Source organism: Dasypus novemcinctus, chromosome 24, assembly GCF_030445035.2.
Source record: "Dasypus novemcinctus isolate mDasNov1 chromosome 24, mDasNov1.1.hap2, whole genome shotgun sequence".
In the NCBI taxonomy this organism is placed as follows: Eukaryota; Metazoa; Chordata; class Mammalia; order Cingulata; family Dasypodidae; genus Dasypus; species Dasypus novemcinctus.
The window spans coordinates 18973108-18997696 of record NC_080696.1 but is presented as its reverse complement, the minus strand read 5'-3'; the positions used below and the strand labels follow the sequence as shown (position 1 = coordinate 18997696).

The 24589-nt window shown below is 48.5% G+C and overlaps 1 protein-coding gene across 4 annotated transcripts in view; it reads left to right on the top strand.

Moving 5' to 3' along the window:
- RALGAPA2 (Ral GTPase activating protein catalytic subunit alpha 2) overlaps nt 1-18969 on the top strand; it is a 321127-nt gene extending 302158 nt beyond the window's left edge. For all 4 annotated transcript variants that reach the window (XM_004447756.3, XM_071211588.1, XM_071211586.1 and 1 more), the window contains 2 exons: nt 12393-12429; nt 15416-18969. In XM_004447756.3, the coding sequence (XP_004447813.1) occupies nt 12393-12397 (5 nt within the window). In that variant the 3' untranslated portion in view covers nt 12398-12429; nt 15416-18969. The remainder of the gene's footprint in view (nt 1-12392; nt 12430-15415) is intronic.
- The last annotated feature ends 5620 nt before the right edge of the window (nt 18970-24589 follow it).

Genomic DNA, 24589 nt, shown 5'->3' with positions numbered 1-24589 from the left:
AGACCTGCTGCTTGGATCGGGTTGTTAAGAGGCTTCTTAGAGAAGGTCATGTCTGTAGATATCACTTAATAGAATAAGGTCCTGGCAGCACAAAGGGAACATGAAGCTAATGTGGAATGTCAAGACTGATGCCCATCCTTCCTCTTTTCAAATCATTAGCATCAAAGTCACATTTCATAAGGCCTATGATTTAGGGTACTGGTTGTTAAGTGATCAAATTTTTCATATACATATCACCAATCCCTGAGTGCAAATTTAAGTCTGGGCATGATGCTCTATTATTTCACCACTTTGCGTATCTGTCCATATCAGTGATTAGGAAGGAACTAGAAATTAACCTGATTGGCACTGAAATTTGGGGCAGTACATGAGGTGGAGCATTTCAGCACCATATACCCTTTCGTTTTCAGAACCATATCCTCATTTACATACCAGTTTTGCTTCTGAGGAATCCCAACCCCCGTCTGTTATTCCTTTTATAGATGAAAACGTTTTTCACTTCTGCACAGTATTTTTTATTTTCTTGGGATAAGCGCCATCAAACCCAGATGAGCCAGCTGGCTTAAACTAAGAAACTGAGGCAAAGTCTGCTCCTCCAGGCCACAAACTCACTGGAAAAAAAGGAGCTTGCGTCGCTCAAGCTCCCCCAGTGTACTTTGGGACCCAATCAGACCATCTCTGGCCATTGGTTCATCAAAGCCTGTGTACAGTCTGAGGAATGAGGGCCCCCTGATTTTCTTTGTATCCTGACCACAAGGAGCTTTGGTGTCCATGCCAAGGGAGTAGCACTCATTCGTTGCACGCTGTATTTGGAACACCGTGTCAGAAAGCAGCATGCAGCCACTTCTTGGAGGAAGACCTGCTCCCTCAGCCTGTAAGTGCCAGCTCCATGTAGGAGAGGTTCTGGGTTGGCACGGCCTGTGCCCAAAGATGCATTGTTGGAACTCACCCTCTACCTCGAGTGCTACCATTCACCCACCCCCAGCAACCCTGGAGGGGGTAAGTGGGCCAAGCAAATGCCCTCCCTGTGCCCATGCACTGTCCACCACAGATGGGACTTACGTCCTTTGTTGTAGGCTAATTTGAGGATGCCCACTATTAAAGGGCTTTAAAAAAAACTTTTCCAATTAGAAAGTGTTATTTTGATAAACCATCTACCTTGTATCATTCCATCCATTATTTGTCTTGGTAATGCTCAGTGTATAATAGGTATTTGAGCTGCATTTTTACCTAGCTCTGTAATTTATCTTCTTCACTGATTCCTTCAGTTCTTGACCAGCAATATCTTAAAAAGGTAGCCAGTATGAAAATACTGACTTCATTTAACATACCTGTGTATCCTTATCTCTATCTCTACCTATCTTTATGTATGGAGAGAGCTATATCTATTTCTCAAGAGAGAGAACACAGCAGGAGAGAAGAAGATCCTAAGTTTGTGTTTTCAAGCATGTTGCCAAGCAAAGGGGGCAGCAGAGATGCCGTTAAAGGGTTAACTGGATGGGCACCCTGGCTGCTGGGAGGGGCTGATGTAATCACTGCAGCTCACAGCCAAGTGCATCTGTTCACCATGAGGTCATTCTTCTGCATGCTAATGATTTGGAAAATCAAGTCTAATGTTTGACATTATTGGAAGGGATATAAATAGTATAATCTTTACTTTTGGAAGCTGTTCTTACAGAACAAAAGGAGAAAAAAAGAAACCCTAGCTTGGACTTGAGATTTTTCCCAGAACTGCTTTAAAGTCTGTGTCTGGACCTTAAAATCTTAGAGGAAGCCACTTGGGTCTATTGATAAATGAATCCCAAAATCACTGTTGCAGTGGCAGATGCAAGTATAAATGCATCTATAGATGAAAACTATAGGTGTGTCTCCTTTAATATTGAATGCTAAAACTCTGCGCGTACCTGAGTCAGAAGTTGATAAAGATGGATTTTTTCCCCCACCAAAGAATGTCTAAACCCAAGTTAAATGAGTAACCCACTTGCCTGCGTTTGCTGAAGATGCCAACACTGCGGTTCAGCTCGACTTTCATATTGCTGTAGGGAGCCAGCAGAGGGAGCACCATCTTTGTTTGTTAGCCCTAAGTCAACACAGCATTTGATTTCTTCAAGCTTTGGTCAGAAATACTTGCTCTGAAGGATAGGCTGAAAACAAGTAGGAGAGAGGTCCTGACTCGCTGCTGTCAGATGCTGCTGCTTTTAAAGTAGGTCATATTGGCGCTTAAACCAGATAAGTCTGAGTGGGTCCTGGGGAGCGTGAGTGTCTTTCATGCTCAGGAAGTGCAAGGATCCCTCTTGGAAAGGGCTGTTGTGCTCACCTACCTAAAAGAAAAGGCTTTTTAACTTTTGTTCTACAACAAAAACATTATATTAAGATCAAGGAAACTTTACCAGAAGATTCCACCTGATATCACTGGGTCATTTTGGTGGCCCATAAAATCTCTTCCTAAAACTACAGACAGAAAGACTATATATTGGCCCCATGGTAGATCTGGGCTGTAGCTGCCACACAAACCACTCTTACAACTCACAGAGCAAAGACCCAGAGAATGCAGCTATGCCTGGCATTCGCCTGCCAGGACCCTGCTCCATGTACAAGGTCACCTGCGCCAGGATCTGCAAGAAAGCCATCTTGCATCATACCCACAGGAAGGTTTCAATGGGTATTTCCCTGGGCAGTCAGTATGAAGTCTGACACCCAGAAACAGCCCAAGGTAGACACTAACCCAAACCCCCCCCCCCAAAAAAAGGTTTCCTCTCTCATTGAAATGTGGCCATGTTTACAGATTTATTCATTGTTCACTGTCCCACACTTGCTTGCTCTCCTGCTCCATCAAAGTGGTCAGTTAAGGTTTTAATCGACAGCACTTCTTTGTGCAGCTTCCTCATCACACTGATGCTCTTTGTATCACCAACAAAGAGCATCATAGAGTGTCTGGCTAGAAGGGGCTACAGGAATATTAGATCAAACCCTTTGCACTGAAGACCAAGCCGTGAAAGGACAGCCAGAGGCCATCGGGCCAGTGCTGTCACTACCGCCTCCTTCTGCACTCTCTTCCCCCACAAAGTGGTACAGGTACATCACCCAAGATTCCAGTGGTCACCAACCTCCTGTGCTTGGTAAGCTGTCATCACATAGCAGCCGGCAGTTAGGTCATCACAGAATGCCTGGCCAGCCGATTGAAGAGCGTGTTCTATCACAACCAACCATGTGCCTCTCTGAGAGTGTCAGGATAGAAGCAAGTACAGCTGCAGACTGGTTTTTCAAGCAGAGCCTGCTCCAGAAAGCTGTGCCTTCCTCAGCCTTCTTTGACAGGTCAGCATGAGGGAAGAGCTGAGCTGGGGGCACACTATCATCTCCAGAAATAGCAGAGACCTCCACCCCCAGAAACTAGTCTGCCTTTGTGGCCAATGATGGTTCCTGCCAAGGAGACAGGTTCCAAATCCATCAGTCATCACCCATGTGTCACAGTGGCAGTCTGTGGGGTCACCTGGTGGTTGTGGTGACTGCAGAATCCTTTGCAAATTCTTTTCCTTCCCTCTTCCAACCCATGGCCTCATGCAAATGTGGGGACCAAAGCCCAGGACATGCAGTGACTTTCAGTGTTCACCAGGAATGCACCACGTGCCTGCACCATGCCCAGTTTCTGTCAGGCCCCGGATTTGAGAGTGAACAAGCCATCCCAAGACCTGGAAGAGCTCCTAACGTTCCAGCGGTGCTAGGATCAGCCGGGAGCAGACCCCAAGCCCAAGTGCCTGCCATGGTTCTGCTGAGCCCGGGAGCACAGGCAGCACCATGCTGTCAGCACGCCTTTGGGCTTTCCCAAGACCATTGCCAGTTCTCACCAATTTTCCTTCCTCAGTATGGAGCATAGCCTGGGCTCACCATCCCTCCCTCATCTTCCTCATGTATGGCCACTCCGCTCTCTAGATGCCATTGTCTTCCCATCCTCCCCTCCTCAGCATCAGCAGGGCCTCCCCAGGCCCTTCCTCGTGAGGCCAGCCTTTCTCTGCCACTGCCAAGGCCCTCGGGAGCAGGATGTGGGCTTCCAAGGAGACTCCTCAGCCAGACGGCCTGTGCCGGCACCCACTCTTAAATGCTTCAGCCACGAGGCCTCCGCAGGGTTTCTTTCCATTCTGTGGCTCAGGGCCTGCCTCTGAAAAATGGGTCCAATCGTGACTCATCCTCAAAGGATGCTGTCAGAATTAAATTAATCGTTAAGTACTGTGCCTGGCATGTAGGAAGTCCTCTGCCACCCCTCCTTGTGGTATTGCATCACCCCCTACCCCAGCCTCTCCGGGGTTTTCCTGCACCACTCCCAATACAGCCCTCTGCCCCTTCAGCCCGTCTTCCTTCTGTCCTCCATGTTGACCTGCCTTCTGTGCCCTCTTCTCTCCTGAATACAGCGGCACCTCCCAGTCAGCGTATCTCACAGAAGGGGAGCCCAGGCATGGCTGACCCACACACCAGATGACTGGAACTTGATTAAAGATGTTTTCCTTCACAGGAGTGAGGATTTTAGAGAGAATCCTCGATTGCCCTGCTCTGCACCACACTCTGCCTCATGTGTATTCATCCCCATGTCCTCTTAAACTCTCTTACTCTCTTCAGTGGCACCTCCGGAAGGTGAAGAAAGAGATGAGACAAACATTCGTGCCATCTGATTGGCTGATGTCCCCTGTTAAATGTCCCCAGGCCCACACTGTCTCCGAGTTGGTCCTTCCCTTGCTGCTCCATTAAGCAGGGCTTGCTGGGCGCTTGAAGGGACCCCGAGAGGCCCTGGAGACCTGGCGGAGGTCTACGTCCCCTTCCCCACGGAGCCTGCAGTCTTGGTGGTGATGTCAGGCAGACACTCACTGAATGAATCACAAAAGTGACTATTTATGAATAAGCACAGGTTAATACCTCCAAATTCTAAATACCAAAAGAAAAAGTCCAGCCAGCCGAGGGTGTGGTCATGTGGGTTGAGATTTTCCTGAGAAAGGCTGAGCCTTATGAAGCTGGAAAAGAAGGAAAACTTGCCTAATAGATACTGCATATTCCATAAGCCTCCTATGGGTGGGTTTTTAACTTTTCCACATGGGCTAAGAATCAGGACCTCTGGGAACCAGCAGGCCCATGAACAAGAAGGAGATCAAGGGGGTAGGTGTGGGAAGACCAGAGAGGAAGAAACCACTCCTCCCTGACCTGCAGTGACCCTGGGGCTTCTGGAGAGACTGGGATATCTGCAGCTTCTCAGCATAAGAGGGTCCCACGAGTAAGCATTCTGAGGCAATGACATTTAATTTGTTCCTTTGAAAGAACTTTGAAGATACTGCTTTTTCTGTGAAATGTGGCATTATGTTATTCTCGTTTCCCAGCCCTTACACAGTTTACCGTCCAAGCAGCATCTTCCTCCTTGTCTAACTGTTCATTACGGCTCTGGGGAGTGCATCAGCAGTTACCAAGAGATGGCTGGCAGGTACCAAGAATTTTTCTCAGCCATAATTTTCAGAAATGGTTATTATGTAAAGCTTATTTGAAATAACCTTGAGAATTTGTTTCAAAAGAACCTGGAGTCTCTTACACCCCAAACTTCTGACAGCCCATTCCTTCTTAACCCTGATGGCAGCCTCAGGGCCTTCTGGTTCTAGAAGGTGGCACGTTAGGGTGGGTTGCCGGAAGATTCCATGTTTTTGCATGAATTCCTGTTTGGTAGCTACCAAACCAGAGCAGAAGCCAAGTGGAACCTCTCTCACTACTATTTAAGCCTGCTGGCAGAAAAGAAGAATACTTTATACCATCCTGTTCCAGAAGGATATAGAACAATAACCAGGAAATAAACTTCTAAATAGCATTTTAAAAATGAGAAACCTGGCTCCTTTTTTCCTGCTAGTCCTTAAAGTTCTTTGTAAGGCTGGGGGGAAAAAATCCTTTAAAAAGTGGGAAACATGCTAGTAAAAAAACACAAAGTAGTTACAGCACTGCCACAGCCAAAATTCATTTCTCAGCACACAAGACACCCAGGAGCACCACTGCAGCGGGCCAAGAAGTGAAAAACCCAGTGTAGCCGCTTCAAGAATACAAGCGATGAGACAGTAAAATCCCAGAGGCCAAGGGGACCCCTGCCAGAAAGCTGTCCCGCTCCTTCCCCATGCCAAGGTCCCTCCTGCATCCCCCAGGCAGGACCCTGTTACCTGTTGAAGGAAGCGGCGGCCTGCACCAGCATCCCGCAGTGCATCTTCTGCTGAGCAGGATTGTCCGGTCTGGATCTTTAAGGACTCACCTGGGAAAGCCCTACTGCCCCAGAGCCCCCTGCTCCCAGGCAAAGCCAAGGCACCCAGGCTGCCTCCACGTCTGCTAAAGTATGTTTCAGCAACCCCTGCACAGCACGCCCCAGAGCCCGTGCGTGGTCGTTAGGAAGCCCTGTTCCTTAGCTACGTCCCTGGGGCTCAGAGAAGTAGCTAGAGAAACAGCCAGGCTGCCGCTAATGCCACAGGCCTCCGTGACATCTGGGCAGGCGACTTTCTGAGGTCAGGCACCCTAGCCAGGAAGAGGGGAGCAGATCCAAGAGCATCTAGAGAAAGGGATCACCACAGAGGAGAAAGGAAGGAGCCAGAAGTGGTGCTCTGCAGACCACTAAGCCTGACTCTGCTCTTCATCCCAGTTACAAAGCTGGGTATTTGCTAGAAGCCCTATTTGGAGTTGACAGTCATATCCAAACCATTTCCACGTCTTTCTACATGCATCCTGTGTCCACACCTGCACCTTTGGTACAGCCTGAGTATTAGGGGACCACAGCTTCACACCTCAGACAGCACAGGAGCCCCTCAAGGGCAGGGGCCTTCAGACGTTCATTCCATAAATTCTTACTGAAGAGTTGAAATGAAAGATACAGAACTGGGCAAAACAGACAGAATCCCTACCTTCACTGAGTCTTACCTTTTAGATGGGCACAAAGACAATAGACTGTCATGTCAAGGGCTGATGGATGCTAAGAAGAAAAAGCCAATGGGGAAGGAGAATCAGGAATGCTACTGAGAAAAACAGCCCTAGGGTAAGAAGGTCTCACTGAGGAGGTGACATTAGAACCAAGACTTGGAGGAGGTGAGGGAGTGAGCCATTTGGATATTTGGGGGTGGGGTGGGCAGAGCATTCCAGAAAGAGGTGAAATAGCAAGTGCAAAGGTCCTGGGGCAGGAGCTTCCCTGCACATTGAAGGAATAGCCAGGAACTCGGCATGATTAGAGCAGAGCAAGCAATGGGGAAAGTCATAGGAGCAAAGGTGAAAGCAGCCTTGCCAACCGTGGGAAAGACCTTGACTGTCACACTGAGTGCAGCAGGTAGCCACTGGAGGATTGTAAGCAGGGGGTGACCTGATCTGACCGTCCCTACCCTCGGTAGAGCAACATTTTTGGCAGTTCAGAAAATGGGTGTAGAGGGTTGCTTTTTGGTTTTTGGTTTTCATTGTCTTGTGGCACAGTCCCTTAGGTCTTTCTGCTCCCAGACGAGACTCATTGCACCCACCCCACAGGGCCCCTCCCTTTCAGTGCCTCCTGTGGACAATACATCACAGAAGTGAACAGCACGCAACACTGGATGGCAAGGGCAAGATGTTCCTCCACAAAGGCAGGGAAAGCTAGTTTATAAAACATATGCGCTGACAATCTGTGTGGTGGGAAATGCATCCCCTTTTTGGCACAGATAACTTAGAGGTTTAACTGAACGCCAGTTCCTATTTTAGAATTCAAACAGAGCACCACAGGAAGAACTCCCATATAGAAACGATCTAACTATGGACCATAGTGGCTCATGGAATATCTGTAGACAACAAGACCATCTTATCCTTGAAACTAGCCCAGGGCACCATGACAACTTTGATGTTTAAGCAGACATCAATCTGCATAAACAGACTAACAGTGAGTCTAAATCTTTGGACTCACTGGCCTCCCACAGGTTGCCATAGACTTAACGGCTCCATGTTCTTGAGCTGTTGATTATTGGAGAATATAAAAGGTAAGCCTGAGCTACACACAAAAGCCTGCAGTGTCCTGTGGCAAATCCCACCTCACTACCCCAACCACTCCTGAATTATTTGGCACTTTATTTATTGGCTATAAAAGTCAGATAAATTCAAGTCAGAATACACCTGAGAAGACAGTCTTGAAGGGGACGAAAGTGGTATATAGCCTAAGGTGGAGCTGTTTTCTCTGCAGATGTTAAAAAGTTTGGAGAGGATATGGGGGAGAGTTGCTGATAGCATCTACCAAACTTCACAGCTGCTGCCACCCCCTCCTGAGTAGCCACAGAGGACCTTATTTTCCCTAAAACTTTGAGCCTTTTCTGTTGTGTCTTTTTCAGAATATGGGGCAGTGGTGCTACCTAGACCACCTTCTGTTTTGCCACTTTTAAAAAGAGCTCTACTAAGATATAATTCACGTACCATATGTTCCATCCATTTAAAATGTACAATTCAACGTTTTTTAGCATATTCACCAATGTTGTTTTAGAACATTTTCTTCCCCCACTAAAAGAAACCCCATTAAGAGTCACTCCCCATTTCCTCCTGCCACTGCCTCTCCCCCCACCCCCCCACACAAAGCTCCTGGCAACCACTGATCTTTCTGTCTCCATGGATTGGCCTACTGCGGACATTTCACAGGAAGGAGAATCATACAATATGTGGCCTTGGTATCTAGCTTCTTGCATAATGTTTTCAAGGTTCATCCATGTAGCATGTATCAGAACTTCATTCCTTTTTACTGCCAAATAATACTCCATCGTGTGGATGTGCCACGTTACTTACCCATACATCCGTCGGTGGACATTTGGGCTGTTTCCACTTGTGGGCTATTGTGTAGAGTGCTGCTGTGAACAATTGTGTATGATTTTGCCATTTTGAGATGAAAATTCAGTCTGGTGAAATGAATAACCTCCCCACCATGAAGATGCCACTGAGACCTCAGTATTTCATGTTCTGTGAGACAGAGAGAGGATCTGGAAATGTCCTTCTAGATCAAGATGCTTTAAATGTATTCCTAGCTTCAAGGATTATATTGGGGAAGGAAAGAGGAGCATGCCAGGGAGGTCTTTTTATGCCCTCTTTGCCCACAGGCATACATATGCATGTGCAGGCACACAGAACACGTGCGCGCTCTCCCTCTTTCTTTTCAGTCCAGCTGTCCTAGCTTCCTGCTTCAGAACCAAAGTTGATGGGTGAGGCCAAGGACCAAAAAGGGGAGGCCAAGCCCAGAGCCAGGGCTGCACCAGGACACAGCCACTGCGGCTGGATTGGAAATACTGGAAGCCATCCTTGGGCCATTTGGAAATGCTAATTAGGCTGGCCAATTCCCACCGGCCTTGGGTTGCCAGTGTTGAGTTGACTGCGTAGGCTCACCCCATCCACTGGCTGCACCTGTTCCCTTCCCCAGCCATTCCAAGGAATCTGAATAGCCCAGACAATGTCTGATCTCTCACTCTGTCCGCCTTCCCGCTGGTAGGATATTCAGCACTCACTTAAAGCTGGAACCCTAGTCTGCTCTTTCCCTCCCTCACCCATGCCAGCTCTCAAAATCATTCTCCTCCCTAATTATCTTGAACCAGTTAATCATTTTCCACACTGACTGTTCACTAACAACAACCCAGGGAGAGACAGCCACTTTTCTTGTCTGACCCTGCCTAACATTATCCCCGGTGGCAGACCTGGATGGCTGCCTTCCCTCAGATATAAGAAGCTTGGTTCAAATCCTTCCTCTTTTGTTAGCCAGTGAGAGCAGTTGGAGAAGACATGCCACAGAAGGAGCCACTCATTCTCCATACCATCTGCTAGCAAAGCTGTGAGGAGTTCAGCAGACCTCCAACCAGTACTACTATTTTCTCTGTTTTTCTTAACTCCTTGTTAACCTCCAGAGTATCTGTGAAGTCATGCAAGGCCAAAGGGATACATCACCATTCTCTAAAAGTGACTTCCAGGTTCTTCAGGCTCAAGCTATGCATCTGAACACAAATTTTTCATAGCTTGGCCCTTTGACATCTTAGTGAAACCTAAGCTCTCCCTAGATGAGTCTCCCCCACCTGCTTCTAGACGGGTGTGGGGCCAATCCCCATCACTATTATGTGTGATAATAACTTCAAATTTAAGGCACCTACTAACCCTGTAACCCAGTGTTTCACAACCTTTCTTTCATTATCAGCCCCCCCGAAGGAGCCTTTTTAGGCCTATTAATTGCCTAATTGCCCCCTTCCCCAAGCCTCATAGATATACTGTATATCTATTTAATGTATCTATATTTGTGCCTTATATGTAAAAAGATAAGATTTCTTTGTCCCCAAGAACCAGTTTCATCCCCTTGTGCTGATATACCTCCTCCCTGCTCCCCCGCCATGCATGCTGGAGCGCGCCAGAGGTAGGGGTGTTACCTGTCATGTTCACTGCTGTAAGCCCAAACTAGAACAGTACCTGACACGTATCAGGTATGTGCTGTTGAAAGGATGAAATAAGTATGCTCCCCACCCCAGACCCCCAGCACCTTGAGTATCACGCTCCATCCCTGTCCCTCACCGTGAAGCACAGCGCTCTCTTCTGGTGTCTCCTGCTTACCCGGAGGAATTTCTTGGGGAGCTGAGAGTCTACTCCTCTGTTCCAACTCCAGGGCCCCGCCCTTTGGTGGCACTGCCTGTGTGTCAAGGGCAAGTGACATCAGAGCCCCATGGAATAATTAAGGCAGCCCCCAACTGCCACTGTCTTTGCATCTCCTTAACTCAACCATGGATTGGCAGTTATCAAGACATTCTTTTTGGTCCAGCACACCACACCAGGCTGTGTCTGGGGACACACTAGGGAGAGGAGCAAACCAGTCCTCATCAGCAATTACAAACAAGTCCTCCATTGTTCGCCACGCCATCTGTTTTCCTGGTTTCTACCAATCGGGGGCCTGTGTGCGCAGCATAACCAGGACTGAGGGGACTGTAGGGGAGTGAGATCCAGGCGCTCCTTCAAAAAGAGACCCCTGCTCACACTGGAGAGGGCTAGGAGCAAGATGCCCTGAGACGTCGAGCCTTCCCAACTAGGAAGAGCCACCCAGAGATGCCCTCTGCTTGCCATCCTCCACCAATGGAAATGGGAACCCCACAGCACAGTCAATGGGGGTAAAATAGGAAGTGTAGATAATGACATCCAGAGGATCCCTGGGAAACATCCCACTTTATTACCAACCAGGAACACCAGCCAAGACTCCTTGTGCTGATAGAGAAATCAATGTGTAAAGGTACAGTGCTAATGGGTTTGAAATCAAACCAGGTAAGACAGAGAATGCTACTGGATCATCCATGATCAGTAATTTACCCAGAAATTTCTAACCCCAAATACATTTTTTTTGGTGGGGGAGATGTATTTTCATCAATAGTTTGGAAAAGACATCTTCATAGTAGTCCCCACCCAAGTGTCTCAGTGGTCTTCCTGAACCACTGTCATGGAAACCGGCTGTGGTCGCTGTGGAAAATCCAGGTTTACAACTGTGGCCATGCAGACAATGGTCCATGTCACTGATGAATGTCCTCTGTCCAGATTTGATGGTGGAGCAGTGACACTGGGTTCAGGAAAGTTCTGGGGAAGAATCGCTGTTGACTCATGCCCAACGATTATGCTTTCGGTAGGCCAAACCCACAGCAGAACTACCTAACAGTCCATAGTGACCTGCGAGGCTCCAAGAGCCTCCACCTCTCAGGAATAAACGCATCCTTAGCGCTGTGTTAATTACCAAGGTGGAGCTATGGGGGATGTGGGCCGAGGGATGGGTGACTTAAAAAAAAACTATCCCAAAGTACAGGAAAGAAACTGCTAAGCACTCTGCTCCTCTGGGGAGAGAGTGAGTTTGGGGGCTGCCTGCGCCCCGTGGGGCCCCCCCACTCCTCCACACCCCCCGTCTAGCGTGCTGTGTGTCCCCCTCCTGGGGACTGTCACATTAGAGGTAACACTGGGACTGAATGAACACACCATGTCCAACTCTCAAACCTGTAAAATGAAACTCAAGGACATGCAAACCTGCACAGAGGACTTCACTCACTTCCCAGGTTATCCATTGAATTCCAACTGCTTGTCTTGAACACTCTAGTCTGTCTTTTAGATCAAATACGTCAGGAATTGGGTACCAGCGAAAGGCTGATCCCCATTAGGACTGCCCAGTGTAGGCGGGGCTCCTGAGCAGACCGCTTTCATCTCACATTTATAATGTGACATAGGCAAGTGTTTTGTCCTCCCAGGTAGAATTTTCGAGTGGATATTCAGTCCGTACGGCTGCCAGAACCCTCCACCACTTAGAAATAAATGAATTAATAGCACAGTGTTCATTATCAGGTTGGAGCTCTGGGTGTGCCGTGCTTTTATTCATTTGATTTTATGTTCTTTCCCTCCAGATTAAAAGACGTGAAGGTCTCATTACATTTGAGAAAGGTAAGACAACACTTCGGGGATTGGCCCAACCCCATCCCAGGCGTGCATTTATGAGCAGGCCTCCTGCACCTCCTGCACCAAGATGACCCCCACAGCCCCCCAGCCCCTCCCACCCCGCCTTTGCCTGCTTCCCACCTCCCTCCCCAGGGGCCGCATGTCCGCCTGCCTGCCCTGGGAGACCCTGCCTGGCTTTTCTTCTGCCCCTGGACTCTGGGTGGAATCCGACACCAACACCTGCCAGTCCGGAAAATGTCTTTGTCGCCTGCCCTTTTGTATGTGGGACCGTGGGGAGCCAATGGGCAACAGGGCCGCCCCCTGGCTTGTTGCCCCAGCCCGGAGGATCTTGAGATGGGCCTGAGAAGACTGGGCACATGCAGGCAGGCCTGGGACCTCTGGCCTTAACAGAGGCTGCAGAGACCTCCGCTAGGGGGAGGGCGGATTGGCAAGGGGCCGCAAATGGAACAGCTAGGGGAGGAAAGGCAGACAAAAGCTGGGGGACCACAGAGGGCAGCAGACCTGGGGATCAGCCACTGTCTGGGACCCAGAGGGCAGGCCGGCCGTGCCAGGTGGGACCCCCGTGTCCTCGCTCTCTCCTTCCTGCCCCGGGCTTCGGGCTTTTCTGATCTGCCAACCCCAAACTCTGCTCTTCACACAGACTCGCAGGTGGAAGACAGGGAGACCAATTAATAACAGTAAGAGTAATAATCAGTGAGGGAGTTGTCTTTTCCTAACCAGCTCATACACAGTGGAAAGCCCCCATGGACGCCAGTCACCTGTCTCAGTACGTGCAGATGTGGGTGATAGGGTCTAGATGTTCTGGTTTAGCCAGTGTGCCATACCCCTCTGTCAGGCAGGGGCCCTTCAACCTCCATGCCAGGTGAGCTTTGGCCCTCCGGCCCTGCAGGGCCTCTTCCTCCCTTCAGCCGTGGCTTTCACTTTGGTCCTGGCCCCTTGGTTTCCAAGTGGGCTCATGTCAGCCCTCTCCCCAGGCAGGAGGGACAGGCCGGCAGAGCCCAGGAGTTAGCGTCCCCAGCTGGACGCTCCTTTCCCAACAGTGGGGATTTCATGGGAAAGCATTTATTTGTTGGGACCCCATTTCCGTGCACTTCTGCCCCATCTACAAAGTGGGAAAGTAGGGGCTCGATTGTCCTTTGAGGAGACCCCCAAGTTTCACCACCAAGGAGGTCAAGGGCTGGAGCGGTGCCAGGCAGCTTGCAGGGGAATTATCCTGTTAGGAAGGCAGCCTTTCTCCTCTGGCGGCCTGCTCCCTCCGCAGCTCCCCATCAGTCATGGCTCTGGGGGTGCATCAGAAACCCTCCCAGCTAGCGGGAAGTAGGAACTGGAGGAATGCGTGGGGAGCATGGGCCCTGGGTGCCGCCTGGCCCCTTTAGCCCCGCAGGTGGGCAGTGAGCTTTCTGCAAACTGCGCAGGCTGCCAGTGGGCCATCGTCGGCTTTACTTTGTCCACACCCCGACACAGCTGCAGGACATAAGGGGTACCCCCTCTTCCTCCTTGTCCTTCCCGGTGGGTAAAAGATTTTTCCTGCTGCTCCAAAATGAGCAAAGGTTCATGCTCTCAGTTAATATATTTGAGCATCACTTTATGTCTTCCATGTATTTGTTTTTGTTTTTGGCTTCCCTTTCCCAATTGGTCTGATTACAGTCGACATTGTGGGGAGGGGATGTTCTCAGTTTATAAGGGGACATTGAGGGTAAGGTATCTCAAACTGGAATCTTAGCCGGGATTAAGTCACGTTTGTTCCTCCCTGCTGCCGCCATACCCCGGGCTAAATGCAGCCTCCACCCCCAGTTAGGTGGGGAGGAAGAGGTACATTTTAACAGCCCCTTCTTTGTCATGGGTGACGGTAGAGCTCCCTTACCTTTGTCCAAAAAAGCCTGATTTTAAGGATGAAAGTAGCAGGAGAGAGGCCCAGGATTTTTCCTTTTTCTGCCTGACCTTACTGGGCCCAGAAGAAGGGAAGAGACATAAAGCCTGGCCCTTAAGTCTTAAGGACTTAACGCACTAGGGGAGGCTGCATCTGGAGGCCAAAGCATGCTGGCCAGTATTGATTCTGGAAGGTCTTCCTAGAAACAATCAGGTAAGGTGAGCAAATGGAAAAAAGATGCTGTTTTTGAATAAAATAACTGGCCTAAATTCACTTCAAATGCCAATATAATTACTATTATTATCAGTATTACAAAGACCACCGCCCTGGAAGTGGGGGAAGGAGGGAAGCCCTGCTTCTGAGGATGCTCCAAGCAGAGCTCACACCGGGGAGCTCTGGGTGTCATACAACAGGTTTAAAAATATGTTTCCCGAGGAAGGGTGATGCAATGATCTTCTCATTCGCAGAACTGTCCTCGGAGAGCCCCAGCTCCACCCGCAACCCTGGCTGGGTGTTGCAGCACGCATTCTTGCCCTCCCCAGAGCCCCCTCAGAACGCCCTGGGGACAGGGAGAGGTGCACAAACGCAGTTTTAATTTTATTCCTTTTTCCCTCAGTGCTAAATAGCTGTATGCTCATCTGGACTCATTCAGACAAGCAATTTAGTCCTGACCTCTAGTCTCGGGCCCCTTAGGGGATAATTGAGTTGTAACTCATTGTGTAAAATATCAATATGTAAATACACGTAGATTCCAAGGACAGGGAGCCACAAAGCTTCCCAGGAAGTGTCCCTTGCTTTTTTACTATAAACAGGTGCCTGTTCTCTTCTTTCTTTACTGGTGGATTGGACAGTAAAGCCGAATTCCTGTTTGGAAGCTTCCTTTTCTTTAATTTTGCAGAGAAGCCCAGGCAGGCAAAACCTTGGAGGGGAGCCTGTTCATTCCTAGATTTCATTCAGCGATCATGGGGGCGAGCCCTGCGGGAGGGCACCAGACCCCCTTCCTAGGGACCCAGCTCCCTCCTCCTCAGGGCAACACAGCTGCCCTTAAGCCTGTGGCGCCCAGGCCTCAGCTGACGCGGCCTTTTTCTGCTTCCCTTGCAGGGGCCCCGTCACCAGCACGAGTGCCCGCCTTCCGGTCCTCAGGGAGTGGAGGAGACAGGTCAGACCCCCGGCCCCTCCCCCGAGCCCCCAAACCCAGAGACCCCGGGAAACACCGTCGCTCGCCTGGTGCCCTGGGCGCGCTGCCCACGCAGGGACCGCTGAAGCCTAAGGAGGGCTCCTGACCCCCGTGGCTCAGCCTGAACCTCAGCCAGGCCACATCGTGTCCTGTACGGAAACCTCAGGAACCGTGGGCTTCGAAAGAAGGCAAGAGAAAGTCACCCACAGCCAGAAGCAAATCCCGTTCCTCACGTGGACCGGCGGCGGCTGTGGGGCGCGCGGGCCTGGCAGCCTGGCAGCAGAGGGGAGCGCGGCAAGCTGGTCTTGGTACCCTGGAGGGTTTCCTTTCATGAATGCTTCCCAGCACGACTCGCAGAGGGCCAGTTCCACGCGGTTAAGCACATTGAGGAATTTTCTTTGCATTGATTTTCCTAGTTCTTCTTAGTTAGGATTCATGGTTTACTCAAAAATTTCATCATCATGGAAATTGGCTTTCCCCAGGGTCTTTTGCCCAGGAGAAGTTTTACCTCCGTGGCGGAGTGTTTTTCCACCTGGTGCCCAGTGCCCACTAACTGGGGGGGCAGCCCCCCCAACCATCCCCCAGGTCCTGCAGGCCATGACCACGATGCTCCTACCACAGGACACGCAGGTGGTTCTAGAAGCTCCTGCAGGAGCTCCTGTAGGGCGGACTGCCTTCCAAGGCACAGCACGGCACAAGTGCCACTCAACACAAAAAACTGCAGGGGCTGGACCGAGATTGACACCCCTGGGTGCTGAAATACTCCTCCACCCAAAACTTTGCCCTGGTAGGTTGGTCTCCTACCTGTCACCCAAGAGGGAGCCAAGACAGGGGCCAGGGATTTCTTGTCACACAGTTTTAGAGTAACAGATTCCAAGGAAAGGATTTGATCCTTACTTTTGACCCATTCAGCTCCAAAGAAGGAACTGTTGTTGGGCCTGTTAAAAAAAACGAAAGAAAGAAAAAGTGGGAAGCCCCCACCTTCTGCCTGGGCTGGCCCAGCCCCTTGCTGGGAGTCCGTAGGTGCCATTGGTCAATCTGCAGGAAGGCCCAGTCCCTCTGTGTCGTAGTTCCATGCTCAACAGGTCTCACACCTGACGTTTGTCCACCTTATAGGCAGGATCCAAGAAACTCACTGGAGCCCATTACCACTGCATAGTCTTTTCATAACACACAGGTCCAGAGAGACTTTAGCATCTTTTTGTAAACTAAGAAGCGAGGAGCAGCAAGTGGAACGCCTGCTGGCCCAATGTCAGGAAAGTCCAGGCCCATCCGTGCCACGGAAGCTTCGCCATCACCTGCCCTGGGCCTCTCGGCTCCTGCACACATCTGGGCTCTCTCAGGCTGCCGTGACTGCCAGGCTGGGCAGTTGCCAGAGCCTGGAGAGCCTCTCCTGCTGTTCCCACTCAGGCGCCAGGCCTTCCCGTCAGCCACCGGGTCGGTTTGGCTCATACCACGCAGGAGAAATGGGCAGGCCCAGGAGGCAGGTGCTCTCTTGACCCAGGTAAGAAAGGACTGAGAAAGTGACTCCTATCCAAAGGGTGGAGCTTCACATTCTCAAGGGAGTGGTTTTTCCACCTTTATTCCCTGCTTTACGGGGGATTGCGTGAGGGTTTGAGGCTGAGATCCACAAGGCAGAAGCTTGGGCACTGTGTCATAAGAGAAGGAGAGAGTCTCCACTGTAGAAGTCAGCTTTAGTCACATTGGGCTGTTCTGTAAACGGCCCAATTCATTCACTGATTGGGGGCTTCATGGCAATGTGAAGGGTGACTGCAAGTCCTGGGATTCTCCCTTATGTCAGCAAATGCTACACTTCTCTCTGCCCACTCTCCACCATTTTGTTTCATGGTGTGGGCGTTCCAGTCGGCATGGTTTTGCTCATGGAGCTCAGACTGGAAGCTGTCGTGGTGCTGCTTTGGTTCATGTTTACAAGTTCTAGCCCCGCTCTGGGCAGTAGAGGGCATTGCATGTTCCTGAGCTCCAGGGTCCAGTGTCGGTGCCTGGTACAGTTAGCATTGGGCAAGAGCATTTTATGTTTTCATGCTCTCAAAACATCCAGTTGCCTGAGCACATTTGCAGAATTCTTGGCTTTAGTGGAAGGCCCATGCCAGGATTTGTAAATTCTATTTAACTCACTGGTACTTCAGCTCCTGGTTTCATGCTCTCTCCATGACCCTGTGCTCCCAGGAAAGGTTTGATTGTAGGTGGCAACGACCCAGACTTTTGCCCCAGAATGCCAGATGACAGCCAGCAGTTTTGTGACCCCAGCTGTTCGGAGACTGCCATTCTCAGTTACAGCTTTGGTTTGGAGGTTTGAATGGGGGAACAGGGAATCCAGCCATCATGTGTGCTTGTCATCACGTGGACTCGAGTCGTCTCTAGTTATTTGGGGTGGAAAATTGAAATGATCCAATGTTTGTTTTTTTTTTTTTCACTTAGAAAAGCAAATATTGTGTTTCTGTGATAAATGCCTTTCAGCAAAATTGAGAGTGTCGTTCATACGGGAGGGACCCACCCTGAGTCCCAGCTCTGGCTCCTCACATTAATAGGTCAGCCATCTGTGAACCAAACTGTCCCTAAATGGCCCAAAATGTGATAAGACTGGTTTCCAGGCAGGGCTGGGCCAGCTCCTCACTTCTCTGCATGCCAATTTCCATCTAAAGCAAACAGACTGATACTCTATAGTCTCAGTGAGTAGGTTTTTATACTTTAAAAAACTAGTAATTCCACAAAATGGTGACTTTTTAAAAATAGCAAGACCTTACGTAGACAGAAGCAAGGAAATTTAACTTGGTTAGGTAAATATGTCACAAGTGTCTTTAAATACATGCAGCTGAGGCTGCAGTTCCTAAGAGCCACAGGGTCAATTTTACGATAGGGATGGATATACCAGCCCTTTAGCCTTACGAAAAAGAGATCACGCAGATCCATAGAGCAATGCAGATTGTGTCTTCTTGATCTCCCTCAGGTGTCACCACCTGCTCTTCATTTGCTGTTCTATTTGTATGATGTGGAGGTTGGACAATCACTTTAGTACTGTGATGTCTTGTAGTATGTAACTGTGTTGACGGGCAGAGCCCATATCTGAAGGGAAGTTCAAATGGAGCCACCACCCTTGTAGCTCTGTAAACATCTCTGTATGACATACACAGTAAGTGAATGTTTTCTTATGTTTTTGGTTCTACAAGATTTAGCACATGTCAATAAGGAAAAAATTTGATAAATATAGTAAATTAAGTTATAAGTGTGTCATTTGATTTCTCTTTTGCTCCCTCCCGATATTTAATTTTCCCAGTGTCCACATCTCAGTTCCTACTAAGGTAGTGGACCCCACTGTGTATAATCCACCTTTGCACCAGGGGCACAGGCCACAAAGGTGTGCTGTGCCCAGAAGCACAGCCCTTGCCTCCCCAGCCCTCCCTCTTTTTCTCTTTACTTCTGATCTACTGTGATGATTTAATAAAGTGAAGACACAGCATTTATGTGCTATCTGTTTCATTCATTTTCATTCTGGTCTGATTGGAAAATAAAGTTGCTCCTGAAGTCTAATGCCAGGGGGTTTGCATTTTTATCAAGCACAGATTTTCAAAAGCATTTTTCTAAGCAAAGCCTAACAATGTGTCCAATACCAATCCGGGGAAAATCACCAATGTGTTTATGCAAAATCTTCTTGGGTTATTGCATGGCATGAGATGTTCCATTCACGAGAGGTTTTGAGCCCAGGCTTCATTGTTCCCCCATGTTTACATCCATCCATCTCTTTATGGTTAGCTAGCTGGTCAGTATCACCTGCCACTGTGATAGGCATCATCTGCACTGAGCCAAGCAGCTCACTTCTGTCTCCCCAGGGCAGCACCTGGATTCTGCACACTTCTAAGGGCCTGGGATCCCTTCTCCAGGCAGTTTGGGAGGGTGTGCCTTTGTGAATGAGCGATAGATGAAGATGTACTCATGGCCTCCTGTGGGTGGTTGATGCAGTGTTGATGGCCAGGCCAGGACCATCACCCACTGCGTCTGATGGCCTGGGAAGATGGCCTCCACCTGGGATATCCCCATACTCTGGAAGGGAACTTTTCACGACATTTTAGCATCAAGCTTTGTAACACTCATCCTTTTTTCCCTTCAGGAAGCATTTGTTGAGTGCCTATTAACCAAAAATGGAGTCAAGTCAAGCCAGAATTGATTGCCTTTTTAGCTTTGACCAACAGCAAGAGCTTTCTTGAATGTATGTCATGATTTTAGTACTTAGTTTCACACAGAATGAAGCCTGACCTGGAGTTACAGAGATTTCATTGCTTTGAAGGAGTGGTTCCAAGCAAGGCTGTCCATCAGAACCACTATAAAAGGCAGATTCCAGTCCTACCCCCACTTGGATTCGGATTCACCTACTCTGGGTTGGGAGCTCAGCATCTGAATTTTTTAAAGCTACCCAGGTGATTGCGACACGGGAGTGGATTTGGATTGAGGACCTTGGGCTCTGAAGCTAGCACCATAGGTGATGCTCTCACCAGAGGGGAGGAGGCATCAAAGCAACTTCTTGAATCACAGGTTGTTCCTCTCTGAATGTTTGCTGTAATCACCTTCCTGCCCCTCACTAACAAGTCACCTTTGCAAATGGCCCCCAATGCCTCCAGGATAATTGGAGGACATTTTTCAGATCTGGATATAGTTATATAAAATTCAAAGTATATTGTTATGAATGTCTCATAAGGCAATTTATCTTTCTATTTATAACAAAAAAATGAGGAAGGCAAGACATTTTGGTCCATTGTCCTTCCTATAAGTGATGCCCATCACCTTCGAAAAACTTCAATCAAATCTCAGGTCATGTCACACCAGGCTTTCTGCAGAAATCCAAAAGGAACCTAACTTCCAGCGGTTCCAAAAGACCCATTGCTACAGATAGTGCTCTCTGGGGCCTTTCTTGTTTGACTGGCTTCTGCTAGGTACCAGAATTTAAAGAAAGAATATCTTGAAGGTACATCCTGGCCATTGACTAATTCTGTAAGTATTCTGGAAAAAAATGCTGGTGTTATTCTGTTTCCTGCGGTGAAGTAGATCTTTCGGCAGTAAGGCTCAGGTATCTATATTTGTTCGCTTCTGCACACATTTGGCTAGTGTCTGTGAGAAAACTAAAGTGAGCCCACTTTGATTTATTAAACAGTTTATGTCCATGGGAACCATTATCATTTGCTCTTCCTTCTATAAATGGAAATGGAACACAAAGTAAACCTTAGGCCCGTATCCTTGGTTTACTCAGGGCAGAGCTCTGCAGCTGGAAAGGTTGTCCCATACTCCAGTACCCTCCTCCTAGAACTAAAACCTAGGCCTGTGCACATCAGCTCCCCAGGGGTCACACTGCTTGGAGGTGGCAGTGCCAGGCAGGAGCTGAGCCTCTGGGCTCCCATTTCCTGACGACGCTCCATTTGGCAGCAGTCACTATTCTTAGCCAATACCTGGACTATTTTTGCTAAAAATTGTTTTAAAAATAAAAACAGTTTCCATGTACCTTTTGCCCACTGTTAAGGTTTTCCAAAGCCCAGCCTGGAGCCACCCAACCCTCCACTTAAATAAACCAGGCACAATGTGGACCAGGGTCTTCTCAGCACTGGGGAATTGGTTCTCCCAGGAGATGCTGAGCTAGAGGCAAAGGAAAGGAAAGAAGGAAAGAAGGTTCTCCCAAGAGATGCTGAGCTAGAGGCAAAGGAAAGAATTCGGGAATTGACCCATCCCTAGGACTCTGGAAATGTTTGGATCATATGTCTCTCGGAAAGCCAAAGTGCTCATGTCTCTAGATCTGAAACATAGACTTTAAGGAGAAGGACCTGGAGCAAAAGCAGTTGTGTGTGCTTATGGTCGGTCACTCTCCAGAAGACCCCTCTGCTCTCTACCTGTGGAGACCCACAGGTTCATCTAGCACTGACTGCCTTGCGGCCCAAACGTTCTGTTCATTATCTCCTGAGAAATGCTGGATTTTTCAGTAGGTTCAAAGAAAGAAGGTCAAGACACATGAGTGTCCATATATGCCACAGGAACCACCCTTGAGGGGAGTGCAAAGAAACTTGCTTCCTAAATTGAGGGCAGAGGCTCTTAGCCTTTCCCCTCAGAGAACATAAGACCAGCCATGGCGGAGGACTTGGCCAAGTGGTTGGGGCATCCACCTACCACGTGGGAGGTCTGCGGTTCAAACCCCGGGCCTCCTTGACCCGTGTGGAGGTGGCCCATGCGTAGTACTGATGTGCACAAGGAATGCCATGCTGCACAGGGGTGTCCCCTGCATAGGGGAGCCCCACGCATGGGGAGTGCACCCCTTAAGGAGAGCAGCCCAGCTTGAAGGAGGGTGCGGCCTGCCCAGAAGTGGCACCGCACGCATGGAGAGCTGACACAAGAGGATGACGCAACAAAGGGAAACACAGATTCCCGTGCCACTGACAATTACAGAAGTGGACAAAGAAGACGCAGTGGATGAATGCAGGGAGCAGACAACTGGGGCGGGGTGGGAAAGGGAGAAATAAATAAATCTTAAAAAAAAAAAAAAAAAGACCAGCCATTCACCAACTCTGTGCTTGAAAGGAAGACGGGGACATTTAAAAAATATAGTAGGGGAGCAGGTATAGCTCAGAGGTTTCAGAGCCTGCTTCCCAGGTATAGTAATGTTGTCTTGGCCCCAAACACACTCTCAAATGTGCCCTCCAAAACAAACAGCACCAAAAACAGTAGGAACTCTGGCACAGTACTATTTCTGAGTAGGATAAAAGAATTTGCTAGAGTGGGAGCTTGCTTCTTTTTTGTTCTTAGAACTTAAAACTAAAAATCCTTTTGATAGCAAAGTCTCCACTATCCTTTGTTAAACTGGATAGGATGAGGGGGGTGGAGAGGTTAAACCAAGCTGCCATGTGAAGAAATATTTGTCTGGAAGATCCTGCCCCTCACAGAAAGAAAGTTGGAGAAATTAGTAAATGCCAGCTAGTATCATGTCAGACGTGAAGAACCTTGGTTGGATTTTCTGGTATTCACACCAAGATATTCCTGCCTCAGATATCAGAGTACAGGGTTTACATGGTCAGAAATTCTATTGAAAATTGTATTTTATGAACCAAAGGATAAATGACTAGATTATCTCTGAGATAAGATCCCCTCGTCTGTGTGTCCAGGTATAATTTTCCATCTTCCACATATATGGCCCACCTTGCCCTTTACCAAAATGCTTGCTGGATTCCTTTCCCAGAATATTTCCTATGAAGAGGGCATGCTCACCAGCGCTCACCTTGCTGTGGGAGCCTGGGCGGGGGGGGGGCTCTGAAAATTGGAGCACGCACCTCACAGAGGTGGAAAGGGGCTTGCTATTATATTGCCTGAAAAGGCCTTTTTGACTTCAGCAAAAGCGCCAGGCAAAGAAAAGCTCTTTTCCGTGAATCCACAGGGACTGCATTATGCTCTTCAACTGGCAGAGGTGAGTACCTTGGATCAATATTCCCTGAGAAAGGGCAGCTGGGCTAAGTGCAGATGCCCCCCCCTCCACAGGGCCCATCCCCACCCCAGAGCGTTTGCAGCAAACCTCTTGGCAGGCAGCTTGTGAGGGTGAGACTGCACATTAATGGCATCATCTTCTCTTTCCTGTAAAAAACGTCACCCCATTTCGTCCTCCATCGTGATAGCTGGTTGTGAACCCCCTGGAGGCAGCTAGCCTTCAGGGAAAAGGTGACCTCTTCGTTTCAGGCACTGGAAGGGTTTTGACTTAGAGAACAGATTGCTGGTAGCAAAACTCAGATCAGGAACATCCCTTATCAAGGGAGGTTTATTTGCCAGTCGTCTTTGGGAGTTTAAGGAAATAGCCAAAGTTTATAGAGTTGTCCTCTACACTTTCCATTTTTCATTTAAAAAGTAATATTCATACAGATGAATATTCTTCTACCCTTCTCTCCAAATAAATGCAAACACGTAAAGATGATACAGAGCTGGCTAGCTGGCTGGCTTGTTTACAGAAATAGCATCATATTAAAAGTCCACATCATTCTATAAATTTATTTTTTGAAAGACTTTAAAATGCCTCCTTCTAATTTATCCTTTTTAATAGTTGTACAGTATTTCTTAGTATAGATGCAACTTAATTTATTCAGCCCATCTCTGAACATTCAGGTGGTTTCCAATGTTTTGCTGTAACAAGTATGCCTGTAAGAAACATCTTTACACTTCTATCCTTACTTACCGGTGCCTTTTTATTTATATAAGATAAATTCCAAAAAATGAAATTACCAAATCAGAGAGTGCATGTAATTTTAGCCTTAAATAGACTATTCAATCATTTTAGAATTCTATAAAGTCAGGTTCAGAGTTAGAGGAAAAAAGTGAAGCTAGGATCCCTGTCTTCCCATGCTTATTATAGGGGAACACATCAAATTACCCATCAGCCTAAGAAAAAAAAAAGATTTTTTTAAAGGGGAGTCCAAGCCAAAGGCAGAATTTCAGCCATGATAAAAATGACACATTTATTAATCCAAGAAAGTTAGGCCTCCTAATCAGCTTGCCCACCCCACATGTTCTATGTCTCTTTTCAGTGATAACATTCCAAAGAAGTGCCTGAAATTTCTTGAAATACATAAATGCAGCAAAACACACCATGGTGTCACAGATGGAGACACATATGGGCCTGGGAATCAGATGGTTCTGACCCCAAATTCCAGCCACACACTCCCCCATGTGGCCTTGAGCTCTTGAGTCCTAAACCATCCAATTGTTCTAACTCCTATTTCCTCACCTGTGAGTTAGGGAAATAATACTGGCTGTGGTAGCCAACCTCCAAGATAGCCACCAGAAAGTCTTACTCCCTGGTATTCAGGCCTTCTGTGGCCTCCTTCCACATCAATTCAGGGATGGCAGTATGGCCATCAGAACATAGCAAAAGCAATGTTGTTTGTCTTCCAAGAGTCCATAAAGGTTCTGCCACAGCCTCTTGGATGGCCCACTCTGGAGAAAGTCAGCCCCCATGCTGTGAGGACCCCCAAGCATTGCTGTGGAGACCCATTACCATGAGAGGGTACCATCTTGGTCAGGGATCTTCCAGCCCCAGCTAAGTTCTGCACTGACCACAGCTCCAG